General features: G+C 39.1%; 2 protein-coding genes across 2 annotated transcripts in view; one reads left to right on the forward strand and one right to left on the reverse strand.

Annotated features, from left to right (window-relative positions):
* Positions 1–1,809: 1,809 nt before the first annotated feature.
* On the reverse strand, positions 1,810–7,811 carry LOC137290872 (diisopropyl-fluorophosphatase-like). Its single transcript, XM_067822034.1, has 6 exons — positions 7,744–7,811; positions 5,707–5,899; positions 5,250–5,390; positions 4,393–4,524; positions 4,058–4,274; positions 1,810–3,434 (listed from the first exon to the last, which is right to left on the reverse strand). The coding sequence occupies exons 1-6, from the start codon at positions 7,806–7,808 to the stop codon at positions 3,172–3,174; spliced, it is 1,011 nt and encodes a 336-aa protein (XP_067678135.1). The 5' UTR covers positions 7,809–7,811; the 3' UTR covers positions 1,810–3,171.
* A 183-nt stretch (positions 7,812–7,994) lies between these two features.
* LOC137290622 (rapamycin-insensitive companion of mTOR-like) overlaps positions 7,995–14,560 on the forward strand; it is a 39,389-nt gene continuing 32,823 nt past the window's right edge. Inside the window, exons 1-2 of the mRNA XM_067821685.1 lie at positions 7,995–8,050; positions 8,144–8,194. Coding sequence (XP_067677786.1) covers positions 7,996–8,050; positions 8,144–8,194 — 106 coding nt within the window. The 5' untranslated portion in view covers position 7,995. The remainder of the gene's footprint in view (positions 8,051–8,143; positions 8,195–14,560) is intronic.

Consider the following 14,560-nt stretch of genomic DNA (forward strand, 5'->3'; position numbering starts at 1 on the left):
GACAGACGAAAGTTATAGCAACAATGTAAGTGCCCCTTTAAACTACTCAGCTACCCCACCGCCCCTAATGACCTAGAGAAGTCCAACGTAACGCAGAACGCAGAACCTTCAGCTTAACAAATATGATGATCACAAACCAAGGGTTAAGGTGGGATTCGAATCTTTTGCACAATTGGCCAACTCTGCATTGTTAACTGGATCTTGCAACAAATCCTCGTATCATTCATGCGACACCATCTCTTTATGGCTACAACAAATCGTTTTTGGGAGACGCACCGTTAAAACACCCCTTCAGTACCACCACGTGCCACGCCTACTGCCTTGAAGGTCAAGAACGTGGCCTTTCTTTCTCCATGTAACATCTTGATAGCTCATCCCGGGATAGATCAGATTTGTTTAGTTCAGGTTTTTTTGTTGTTGTTGTTGAACTCCAGGAAAGTGAGAATTCTTTTTAGAAACTCTATCGAAACATGCAAATGCCTTTTAAACAGTTGTGAACGTTTCAAAACCTTGGTTTGGAAAATTTCAGAACCGACCCTAAATGATAACGACGTTGTAACACGCACATACAGTGTCAAATACAACGTACATTGTCCAGTTGCTGGACAGGTGGCTATTTGTTTCAGTTATGCCATTTTTATGAGCTTATAACAAAACTATCTGATGTTGAATAGGTCAAGTTTATGATATAGACTAAAATGCATTGCTCATGCTAGATATAGACTAAAATGCATTGCTCATGCTATTTAGTATGGACCCGTTAGAGAGCTGACTTTATGTATTAGATATCGGTATGTTCAGATAAATAGTAGTGTCATATATCTGACATAAAACTATCGTGGGACGTAATACATCGTTGTCGAGGTATCTCCTTGGTTTGAACTATAGGCGCGATTCTGTATCTGATGCTGTGGCCTGGCATAGATTTGATACTGTTTCCTGATACTCATTAGAAGCACATGTATGCAATATCAGCATTACCAAAGTTGACAACGGAGGTTTCTGCACAAAGAATATATACTTACAAATAAAACTCGCGAATGAATGTGGTTAAGATTATCATATATAGTATACTAAAAACGCAACACCCCATTCTCCTCCCACAGAGGCTACTCCTGTCATATCTTCTTACCTTACGAGAAAGGCAATACTTAAATAATATTGGAAAACAATGTGTAAGACCTCTGAATGAAAAACAATATATTTGGTACAGTCTAATTCAGGCAAGAACAGGCAACATTTGGGGCAGAAAGACAAGATTAAGCAAGCCTTAATATTGCTTTTAACACTAGTGCCCTTATATAGCCCTCAACTAAATATCAGAGAAAACTTGGAAGTGAGGGAGCAATATTCAGGCTATATGAACATGGCTTATTTATTATCTTCTCTGGACTACACAATCCAGTGATACTTATTGCGTGACTGTGAACATTCATTCAGTAATCAATGCTTATTGAAAAGTGGCAACAAATAAGATCCCTGGTCAGGCTTGCTGACGTGGTTGACACATGTTTTTCATGTTATTCCACCAGAGTGATTGAGTGAGTTTAGTTTTATGCTACACTCAGCAATGTTTCATGGCGGCGGTCTGTAAATAATTGAGTCTGGACCAGACAATCCAGTGATCAACAGCGTGAGCTTTAATCTGCACAACTGGGATCCAGTGACATATGTCAACCAAGTCAACAAGACTGACCATTCAACCCTGTTAGTCACCTCTTTATTCAAGAAGACCTTAGTGCAGTATGGATGACTAACTTTGCTTTGAAGATGCAGAAACTGTGGAAATGGAAAATAAGGACAATAATATTTAAAGTTAAAGATAAAATGTTTTATTCATGACATGTTTGAAATGACAATAATCTTTAGTTAACACAAATGGTGAGATATAAACCTACTGGCACTGAAAAAATTAAACTCTGACTCATAAACATGCTTCTTTGAAAAGCCCAAAAGAAAATAATTTAATGAAATCATGACTTTTGATACTACTCTACCAAATGCACACACACACTACCCCTCAACCTCTCCTAAATTCAAGCTTAATTTCAGAATCTGACATAAAAAAACATCAGGCAATTTTTGTAATTGCTTGGTTTGTGGTGTACCATATGAACAGAAAACAAATCAGGTAAAAACACATTTTATGAATAAAACAAATGTGATAATTACATTCAGAACAGGCATAGAACTCTGGTCTTTAAATACATTTTTCATTTTTTCAACATATTTAATTACTTTGACTTTGAGTATTGGTTTTGTGAAGAGAGCAAATTCTTTCTACAATCTTGTCGGACTATTCTGGTCAGATCTGAATACTTGAAAAATAAGTATTGGTTACACCAAGAAATTAAGAAGACGCCTTTCAAGACAACGCTACCAACTCACTTACCTGCATGTGTACTCACCTTTCCAGCTGTACGTCACACACACCACAGTCTGCACCATCTCCACCATCAGATCACCAACTCACGGCAGCAATGAATCCCTCATTCAAATCCCACTTCAGCATTTCATTGTCAAAACAAGCATTTTCAACATGCCTAATTTGTTAGTTGTGTTGCTCCACATGCCCATTAGCTTGATGGTACATATAAAGCCATAGTTATCACCTTCACCACATGTACAAGACCTGAACATGCTGATTCAGCAAATTTGGCACATGCGTCCTCTTTGGAATCCCAGGCTCAAGCATGATTTCTTAAATTTGATATACATGTGTATATGTCTCTGTGTTTGACTGATACCTGTGCAACAAATGTTTTAAGCCTAAAGCTTAAGTGTTTGATGGGATTTTAGAATAGAGTGAGTGAGCTAAACCACTTTTAGCTGTATTCCAGCAATATCACGTCAGGGGACCCCAGATATGGGTTTTAGACATTATTCCCATGTTAGGAATGGAACCTGGATCTTTGGTGTGACGAGCGAACAAACTAGAATACCCCTACTCACCCTAAAATAATAATGAGCATATAGCAATGATCCTCATATCATAAAGAAACATTTCCAACAGATATCATCTGGAAGAAGTATCCGGTCTAACATGGACTGAACCAGCAAAGGTCTGACTTCACATTTAACAGCAAGAAATTGGAGTGTACCAACAACAGATTAATATAAAGAATACGAAAGTTTGAATGATAAACTATGCATGACATACATGCAAAATAACTACACTTCAAAATACTGTGGTTTGCCCCTCCTTTCCCAATCAAACTTCCACAAGCCGAATGTGTCATGCTCCGTGACATACACCGTGTTGCACTGTGGGTGGAAATGCAGATTGCTGACTTTGGAGAAGGGACACTTGATACGTTTCTGTGGCAATCCACCCTCTGGACTGAACACTTCTATGAATCCACTGCCCCAGTGTGCCACCAGTAGATTGTTATCCTCGTCAAAGTCCATCCCATCAGCTCCACCCTCATGGCCACCTGACATATAAAACACAGAGTGAGTTAATGCTGTTTTTTATCAAAGACTGAGATGTTTTTATGTGAGAGGGATATCAGAGCCGGAAAAATAATTTCATGAAGTTTGAAAAATAAATGTCATCTAAGACAGAATGGCCCATGATGCTATATTTGTTTATGTAAAATGAACAAACATTATCAGCTTTTAAGTGAAATACACATGTCTGAAAATGATACATCTAAACTTTTTAATAACTTGATAAACACAATTCAACTTAGCAGTGTGTAAAAACTTCCCTCTTATATTTTGTTTGATAGGAGTGAGTGAGTGAGTGAGTTTAGTATTACGCCGCACTCGGCAATGTTACAGCTATATGGCGGCAGTCTGTAAATAATCGAGTCTGGACCAGACTATCCAGTGATCAACAACATGAGCATCGATCTGCGCAATTGGTAACCGATGACATGTGCCAGCCAAGTCAGCAAGCCTGACCACCCGATCCCGTTAGTCGCCTCTTACGACAAGCATAGTCGCCTTTTAGGGCAAGCATGGGTTGCTGAAGGCCTATTCTACCCCGGGATGTTTGATAGGAAGACATATAAACACTGAAAGTGTGAAACATATCAGGCCAAGACTTTCTCACCTGGGAGTCTCCCCCACACTGTCTTGTTGGTAACCTTTCCGGGCTCAATGATATCATATCCCCACAGCAGTTTTGTTGGGGTTTCAGCTACAATCAGTTTCCTTGGTCTGTCATCATCTGAGTGTAGTACAGCTATGCCATTAGGAAAACGAATCCCAGTGTCCACTCTTATGACCTGACCATTTCTAAGCAGGCAGTACACAGAGCCAAAGGGATCCTACAAAACAAAACATCTAACATCAAGGTATCTCCCAAATCCATAATCATCTAAAGTAGAAAATATTGTTATATTTGATATCCATTAAGATAGCACCTGGTATTAATTGTAAAGTCACCTGGAAGGACCTTGTGTATGGAGCTGGTGCTATCTCTCCTGCTGGTGCTGTGACCCACAGTGATCCCTGGTAGTCAAATATGCAGTCATTACAACCCTGCATTGGACGTCCATCACTGTCATTCTTACTAAGCTGAAATACACACAGTCTCAGCAACATGATTAACATTTATTCCACATTTAGTGTCTTATAAATAAAATGGTGAATGAGTGAAGGAGACGAGTGAGTGAGGGCAAAGTCCTCCAGGTGAGGTGAGGTGAGGTGAGGTGAGGTGAGGTGAGGTTTTACATTGTATTTAAGAATATTTCGCTCATATGACAATATGTATCCATGTGTACATGCGGCTGTTTTCATAGTGTTAACTGACACCATGCTGCAGTTAAGCATGAACAGCACACTAAGACACATTATACTGACTCCAAGCACACCAGTCCATGTCGAGCACCAGGCAGGGACTAACAAGAACCATGTTTTAATGTCTTTTGGTGTGATTTGCGACCGGGCAGACACAAACTACTGCTGCACAAGTGGCTGTGAGTGAGCAAGTTAGTGGAGAGTCCATTGGGCCACCCACATAACAATTAGAGAGTGTGTGAAGAATATGATGCAATCAGCAATATTTTATCTGCATAAGCAGAATGTAACCATGGTAAGTAGCAGCACAATGATAACATCCAATCACCTGGTCACACATGACCACACTGTCCATATTAATCATCTCCAAGAAGCATTGGCTGCTGAGGCCCCAGTACGGAAATTGTTTTGCAAGAGACAACAATCTTGAGCAGCATTAATTAGGAATCCTCAAACTGGATAAAATGAGTCACCATGTTCTCAGTTATATTCTACACATTTACCTGTGTCATGTTACCATCTGGTGTGACTTTAAGAATTCCAAGTCTCATATCAGAAACTCGAAAAGTTCCATCTTTACTAAACTGCATACCAGCTGGGATTCCGCCATAGCCTCTAACAGTTGGCTGAAGAAACACTCTCGTCTGAAACAATTACAGAGATCTGCCACCACTGGTGAGAACAAAATCATGCAGTTGTTTCTCAAATTGTATTCAGGTATTTATATATATTGACATGCATGCCATACCATGCGCACTTCCCACAGTGTCAACATGGTCAATGTTCAGCGTGCGAAAATCAATTCTGTACATTTGCATATAAGCCCATACGTAATGAACTAGTGAGAGGTTGTTGAACTACTGAGAAATCATTCTGTAGTCTTACTATTGTCTGCATGTATTTTTGGCATTTTCAGTAAAGAATAACATTTGAACAACAAGGTCGTATTCATGACAATACCTGTTTCTTTTCCAAGTCAACTTTTAATACTTGTCCTGCATATCTCCCATTCTTTTCCACTTCTGGGGCAACCATGTAGAAGTCTGACCTGTTGTTGAACACAGGTCCTTCAGCACCAGGAATCCCATCAAGAACTTTAGTAAAATTGTACTCAACAACAACAGCTTCAGAAGTTCTTGCACTGTTTTCTAATCTGAAAGAAACATTATGGAAGGAAAACACAAAGTGTTAAAGGTCTCAGATGCTAACACTTTCATTGACACAAACATTTGTATGAAGCTGAGAAATCATGGGTTTGTGGCTTGCCCAAGGCCTGTAACTCTGCATTGCACATTGCAGTGACTGTAATATGTATAACTAATAATAATAACTTCAGTGGTTCTTAACTATGTCAAATCTGTGTGCACATTAAGTCTAACATTTGTGTCTTCTGTTGTTTCACAAAAAAACGATTACCACATATCTTAGACTATGTAAAAATTCTGACAACATAACAGAACTTTTGTAACAAAAGATTATAAGGCTCATTTTATTGGTCCTGGTGAAAATGGTCACACATCAAAATGGCCATAAAACATCCAAGTCAAAATGGCCATAAAAATGTCAAAATGGCCATACCAAATAATCAAAATGGCCACACACTATATTGCTATTTTCTAATACTCATAACATTTTCCAATATTGTATACAGAGGATATTATATGAGTGCCCATGTCATACACTGTTCATGACACAAGTGCTTAAATGTCAGTATTTCCCGAGCGAGAGAGAGAGATATATTGATATTTAGGTAGGACTGTCATAAACGTAGTATGATATGGGCACTAATATCAGGCCCCGCTAAGTAATAGAAGGAATTACGGCAAATTTGAAGGAATTGCATCTCAAATGCAAACAAATGCAGCCCACTCGCAAACAATAGCAGCGATATCTGTTGTTTACTGGTAATAACATAAACATAACGCCCCTATCGGAAATTATGTTGGTAATACTTGAAACACGCTAGGCCATCTTCGGAGATTTCTTTGTCGCGTTATGAAATTCACACATCAAAACATGGCATCACTGGAAGTAGCACCTGTCTTGTTGAGTTTTGTTTTTAGTTTCTACTGTTTTCATTTATATAATTATCCATCTTTGACCACCTGTGTTGAATGCGTTCAGGTATGAGGTGTTGTCTGAGCTGTAGAATATTTTTAAGGAAAGGATCGTCACTGCAAAAGAGAGTCATCCGCTGGATGTGTCCGATGTTCAGGCGTAAACAACCTCCGGGGTCATGTCTCAGTAATCTGATGCCGGAACCACTGAAACTTCATAGAATCTGTGTGCATTGAAACACAAATAACAATAATATACAATGTCTGGCCATTTTGACTGTTTGGCATGGTCATTTTGACTCGGGGTTGTTGCCATTTTAACTTTTGTGTGGCCATTTTTTCATGTGGCAATTTGGAAAGAGTTCTGCCCATACCCCTCTCTTTTTACGTACTAAATTTGCTCCTTCCCCAGTAAAAAATTCCAACAATGAAAAAATTTCATTGATTGTTTCTTACACCTGTTCCAGTTTACTGAATGTATATTTAGAATGAGGTATGCATGCCAGTTTATCATTTTGGATTTTAATGGGTGTGGGGGATATGTGTGCAACCTTAATTACTTGGGACATGTGCAAATTCTAATTACACACCAGAACACATTATCTGCATACTGCTAACACCTTTTCCCACCAATATATGATTTATCTGTTTATTAAGAATAAAAAGGTGCATTACGTAATTGTCAGCTTTCAGAATTAGCTTCTAAATTAGGTTGCTCCATGATTCAGCCTATCTCCGGAACCTCTTCACCGAATTCATGTACAAGGTTTAAATCCGGGCTCTTCAACCAGCTTAGGTTCATTCAAAAGTAAACAAACCACTTATGCAAGGGCATGCAGATGCACATAGTCACTACACACACACATCGATGGATTTATCGAAAACATTCTAACATATATAATAGGAAAACCCAAAACAAGAAGAATGTTTGGTTGCAAACCCATGAGACAGAAACAAGAAACAGCTGAGAGCAGCAAGTAAGTCCATGTTTCTCAAGTCAGCCATGATTGTCGACAACGGGTCGGCATGATTTACGGCATAAAAAGACTATTTTAATCCCTATCAATGTTAACATTGCCTGTAACATCGACATAAAAATCGAAGGTAAAGCCGTCAACGTGATAGGTTACCACAATATTAGGCCTTTCAATTTTGCGACTTTCCAAAACTCGTTACTTTGGGAGCCACCAATATGGCGGCCTCGATGGTTCGCCCTGGCCGTAATATTCGAAGTGGCCGATTTCGAGGTAATTGTGTGCTATTAACTGTATTGATTTGTGTTTTTCAAAACATCGCATTTGCTATAGGAGTGGTTTTACATGCATGCATTCATTTTTCAGCTCGCCACGAGAGCGGCAGCGAAGAAACAGTGAGGTTGGATTGGAGTAAAGGTTGGCAGTTTTGACTTCCCTACCTGAAATATCATCTCAATAAACGTGACACTGTTTTTAGTGTAGATATCTTCAACTAAGTACAAAATGATATGTCTCTAATGCAACAATTGGATTGTCTGAAACCAAAAAAATGCCCAAATAAACCGGTGATGTACAACAATATAATATTGCTGAAGTAGATAAGACATGACATCATCAGCTCATCACAATTCTTAGACTAATTCGGAATACGTTAATATGAAGAACAGTGCACTATTAATTGTCTATCTCTTGAGATTGCATTGTCATTCACAGTTGACAGGAAAATGTTGTCTCTGTGGAAGTAAGCTCCACATACCTGTTGTGTTTACTGCTTCCTTCAGTTGGTTTAAGAAACAAGTGAAAATCAAACATGATGTGTCAAACAGTTGGTTGAATTCTAATCACTCATTTTCAGCCCAAGAGATAACCTCAGAAATCTTTGGTCAAGAGTCATTTAACATGCTCAGGTCTTTCTTGGCATAGTGTGACCTAGTCCAGCATATAACTAGATGACTTCGCACTATACCAAGGTGTGCTTGGCGTCTAGCCAGCAAGTGAATTTTCTTTGACGCACTGTGTGCTGTACAGAGAGGTACAGTAGTTATAGTAAAAAATCCAGCCTATTGACTAGAACAGGTGCACGGATTGCCAAAACAAACACTCATTTTCAAAATGGCATGCTTACCTCCACTAACATTCATTCAATTTATTATTTACCAGCCCTGATATGGAACCACCCCCGTTTTGCACCACTTGGCAGACATTTTGATTGGTTAACTAAAAAGTGGAATCTCACTAAAACGGTCAGCGATAAATTGACTGGTTGCATGGAAACGAACTTAAGGCATTTTTTCATCGTTTGTAGACATTTCTGGATCCCATATATTATTGAACCATTCACTGAACTCTTAACATTACATTGATTACCCTAAAACGAAATGAATCACTGTTAGTAATTATAATTCTACACCATTATCATAATGGCAGTGTGTATGTTAGTATACATAATGGGTCATACGAGATGATAGTTTTCACTTTCATGCACTTAGTAAAGTTGACATATTTCCTAATTAGGATTTTGTCACTTATTCATTCAATGTTTCATTCCTTCTACGTTCCTCATTTCTACACCATACAATTCTTATCCTTCAGTACTAAAGTGACACCATTACGCAAGTTACATGACACTGAAAGAAGACGTTTTCATGATTATGTTTATATAGTTATATGTATGAATCTGAATCTAAGAATGTAGAGTAATGAGTAATTAGTGCTCAAATGATTCTTGGTACTTGATATTATGTTTATATGTATGGATGTGAAGGTATGATGTTTACATCGTTTTGTGAAACTGTATGTGGTCTTTAAGAGACATCTTACATGTATCATGTCCCTGCTTCACCACCTCCGGCTTGTATTTAGTGAAATGTAATGAAAAACGTTTTTCGTTGTGTTAGTTAATTATTGGATACGGTCTGGGAGGTCCCCTGTTAACTTCCAGAGAGAGAGGGGGAGTTGAAATGAATACGCCAGCATATGAAAATCTAACAAGTTATTCTGGGCGAAGACGTTTTTAAGTACTACCCCCAAGAGAGTGTGTCATAAAGTTTTTCTTATCTTGACAATACATTCAGCGATTTGTTAGCTGATGCATCAGAGATGCATAATGGATTAGTGATTGAGTGAGTGAGTTTAGTTTTACGCCGCACTCAGAAATATTCCAGCTATTTGGCGGCGGTCTGTAAATAATCGAATCTGGACCAGACAATCCAGTGATCAACAACATGAGCATCGATCTGCGCAATTGGGAACCGATGACATGTGTCAACCAAGTCAGCGAGCCTGACCACCCGATCCCGTTAGTCGCCTCTTACGACAAGCTGAGTCGCCTTTTATGGCAAGCATGGGTTGCTGAAGGCCTCTTCTACCCCGGGACCTTCACGAGTGCATAATGGATTAAATAATTAATGTGTGTGTGTGCTCACGCGCGTGTGCGCGTGTATGTTTAGTTCGAAAGGATCTTCATCTTACCGTTCAATAACTAATGTGAATGTTAAGAGATTTCTTACATGTACCATGTATGCTTTAAGTTAGTATTAGTAATACCATGTCTTTTTATGATTATTCAGCTTTTTATGGACTTTAAGTATGATGTGTAATGAGATCTACAGAATCTCTCTTTGTGGCTGGTGTCTTCAAGTAACTTGGTACTCATACAAATATCATTCCAAACTTGAACTCGTGTCTGAAAAAAAAATTTCACATTTGGATAATAAGAGCACGATGCACACCTATCCAACAACATATACATCAAGAAATGACACTGTGGGCCTCGTGTCATCTTAGAACCTGAAATGTACCATCCACAAACAATAATATATACTACTAACGGTTCATTTCCCCTCCGCCTACTGCAGAGCATCATGGTCCGTTTTCATGGATTCCACTTTTTAGACCTCTCATTCACATATTCACAATGGCCAACTGTCAAGGGGGTATATATGTTTCAAGACTTGTCAGAAATAAAATGAGTGTATTTTATTGGCTCTAAGTGTCCTGATTTTCTGATGAATGTTTTTTTTTTAGCAAAATGTGCAAATATATCAGTCGATTGGGTGAGTTTTCAGTCTTGATTTGGCTTAAACCGTCCTGCTCAAATTTCTTCTGGAAAGGTGCGTCAAAGAAAATGCACTCGCCGTATAAACTCGATGTAGGACTTGGCTGGAATACGAGTTTATTCTTATGAACTAAGTGTGACCATAGTTGTCTCCCATTGTGGTAATCATGATAAAGTGATTATGTTAATGATGATTTGAAACTCTTGTGAAAAGTGGTAGTGGTATAATAAAATGTAATTAACAATTACTTCGTCAGCAACTGTATAGCTCACTTACTTCTGGAAAACATCCACACACAGTTTTACAGCAGTTACTTGATATTAGTGTGGTGATTGCAACAAATCAAGTTACTCCAAATAGAATCAAAGCTATTTTCAGATGCTGAAAACAAATGATCAGATTGTCAAGGCATGGTGATGCTTAATTAGGACTTAGCAAACCATCACCTATATCTTTTTACTTGTCATTTGTATTGCATCTATATGAACACCAACCTACTATCATAGTCAGCTTAGTTTTGTGAATCAGCTGAACACTCATCCAAAAGTAGCCTCCCTTTAACCCATGCATTGGTGTGCAAATCAAGAGGGAAGTTTACAGGCTACCATCCAGGAAGAGTTGACTTTCACCAGAAGTCACCATACAGACATGGAACTGGTCACTCCCCAGTCCCATAGAGATGCCGCAGACAGTCATCTCTATTGGTCCTGGAGGATTGTCATGACCATGTGTAATGAAAAATTTAGGCAAGAATATTTTCCCGAACATGTCCGTCCTGCTAGAAAACATTTCCCGGAAGATCTGTGCCGTTTCTCTCAAACACATCTGGGTATAACTTATAAGACTCGCTGAGGCCCATGGGTAAATCTCGTGAATCTTGTGCAGTTCAAGAATTCAATTGTCACCCTTACTTAAGCCCTGACGATTAAGATACTTGTCAGTGGGAAGAGAAACATCATGTGAATTGTTTGGCGCACAGCTCCAGGTGAAATACTTTCTTTGTCAGTCACTGCATTATGTTGTGATTAGGATGTTTTATGAATATGTGAAATAGCTAGGTTTTCGTTATGTACAGGTTTCTTGTTAATTAGTGCGTTTTCGCACACTGGTGTAATAGCTCGCTTATTGTGAATACGAGCAGAGCATTTTCTTTGACTTAAATAAGACCGTGTCTAACGTGACAGAAGTTTGTGTACATGGAAAAGTTCTCACCAAGCGTGAGTGTAATTGACTTGTAATGGTTTGTTTGTTAAACCAGTTTACTATGTACTAACTTGTAGGGACCACTTTGGTCTTCTGTTAGACATGTGGGGTGAGTCCCAACTTGAGATGTGTCACTGTTTTCCGCTTGTTTGAGAAATGTTTTGCTGCGAGGGCCATTGTGGCTGTGTACCCATCATCACGTGACGTGCTTGTTGGAGCTACTTCCTGCATATAAACTTTGCTGGGAAGTTTTGTATTGTTGAACGCCATGTAATAAGCCTGTAACCCGTAAAAACTACATTTGTTGTCACCTGAAATTGTGTGCCTAACCTGCTGCAAATATAATAAACATGAATTGACAGAATCTCTGTGTCATTTACTTGATTTTGACTTGTGTATGAGATTTTCTTTTATTGTGTTCTATTGCCGTGAGCCGATCTAGTTCCGCCCAACTGACTGAAAATAAATTTAAGTAAGCAACCAGAGTTAATTCCCTTGAGGCGCAGGAATAACAACAGCGTTTGGGCAAAAACACAAATTTGGCTTACACATGCACGCAAGGATTATCATTGAAACTACTCATCACAAGACCAACCTGCGCAAAGGCATTCCGAGTCTTCAGTTACACCTGTTGCAGAGATTTGTCAACAATCACCTGAACAATACTGACACATTTGTCATACCAGATCGTCTCAAGCCATATCTGCTTTGGTGGATTCACAGAGACAACGTCTGTGGGGAACCTACCTAACAGAACCAGACTGCAACATTCATCTATATGTAGATGCATCTCTGCAGGGATGGGGCGCTCACCTCGACAATGAAGTAGTTTCAGGGAAGTGGTCGAGACAAGATCATGCTCTATACATCATCTATCAACACAATACAACATTGGTCAAGCCTTCTCAAGAACGCCAAGCTCAGAGTTCACACAGACAACTCCACAGCAGCTTTCTGTATCAGCAAACAGGGGTCACCAAGTTTGTTACAGCTCACAATTCACCTGTATAGCATCGTATAGCTGAACATCTTCATGAAGGCGTGCCACATTCCAGGAGCAAAGAATGTCCTAGCTGATGTACTATCACAACCAGTATGGCAGTTTCCAACAGAATGGATGATAGGTCCATTGGCATTTTGCCTCATAATACAGACTTTAGAATCCCTGATAATAGACTTGTTTGCAACCAAGTTCAACAAACAGTTACAGACATTTTTGTCTCCAATACTGGATCCACAAGCCTGACTACAGATGCTTTCAGCATGCCATGGGAGGGACTCAAGGCACACGTTTCCGCCTCCATTACTACTGCCTCCAGTATTACAGAAATTCAAGCATACAAGGCGACTACCAGTGACTGGTTGCGGCCTACTGGCCAGTGACTATGTGGTTTTCCGACCTCTTACAAAAAATCGGAAATCCTACCTTAAAACTACCAGAATGACCGAATTTGTTAATTTATCCACCCACCAAGCAAGCTCTCGGAAATCCGTCATCATTCCAGCTACACATATGGACTGTATTTCGTTTGAAGAACCAAGTATATTCAGCATGAGCGGCGAAGGTTGTCATGTTCTCCTTACAAACGTCTACTCGATCTCCATACGAGTCTCGTTAATCCAAGTTTGTCGAGCACATCAAACTGTCTGATTAACGAGGATGTCAGACTAAATAAATGACACTAAGTTACATTTATTCAATTTGTTTTCAGCAAAAGCTTCAGATAAGGCCATTTGTTGAATAAATGGAGGTCGGATTAATGAGACTTGACTCTACGATGATAAGTGGATGAGATTCAAGTAATATGAAAAGCGGAAGGGCTTTACTACAAGTAAATCATCTTGTCCTAAAGTGTCTGACTTTTTGTGTCTTTTGCGACACAAGAAAATTAAAAGGTTCTGTGTTATCAACTTACTTATTGGTGTTTAGTACAGTCATCATTATGAAAACTAGCATAAAGTTGCTTGAAGTACCAGAATTACTAGTATTAGTATGTTCATTCAAGTTGGAATATCAACAAAAAGAATTTCTTGACTCCCTCATGGGGTCTCAATGTAGTACTACAATATCTCAAGTGCAACGCGTCTGAACCACGAGATCAGACATCCATGGACCCTCTATCGCAGAAAATGCTATTTTTGGTTGCCCTATCAACAGCTGTCTGGATGTCAAAAAAACATCCACTGGACTGTGCTTGAACGCTCAAGAAAACTGCGCATTGTGACAGTGTACACCTATGACTCATGGGATTATTGCCAAGAATCAACTGCCTGGACAGCTGACAATTTCACATTCCAGCACTGTCTAGAGTACTCGGTTCAAGTAACATGCAAGATAATCCTTGTGTCCCATCAGAGAATTGAAAATATACCTGCAATGGACAAAGACAAGAATTCTGCATCAAATTTAAGCAAACTCTGCACCCCAGTTTTCAATATTCTGCAAAACATTCTGCGGTTAAAACATTTAAAAAAACAAACAAAACAATATAGAGACCTTCATAGTTTAATTCTCAAACAC

The sequence above is a fragment of the Haliotis asinina genome, chromosome 7 (assembly GCF_037392515.1).
Source record: "Haliotis asinina isolate JCU_RB_2024 chromosome 7, JCU_Hal_asi_v2, whole genome shotgun sequence".
In the NCBI taxonomy this organism is placed as follows: Eukaryota; Metazoa; Mollusca; class Gastropoda; order Lepetellida; family Haliotidae; genus Haliotis; species Haliotis asinina.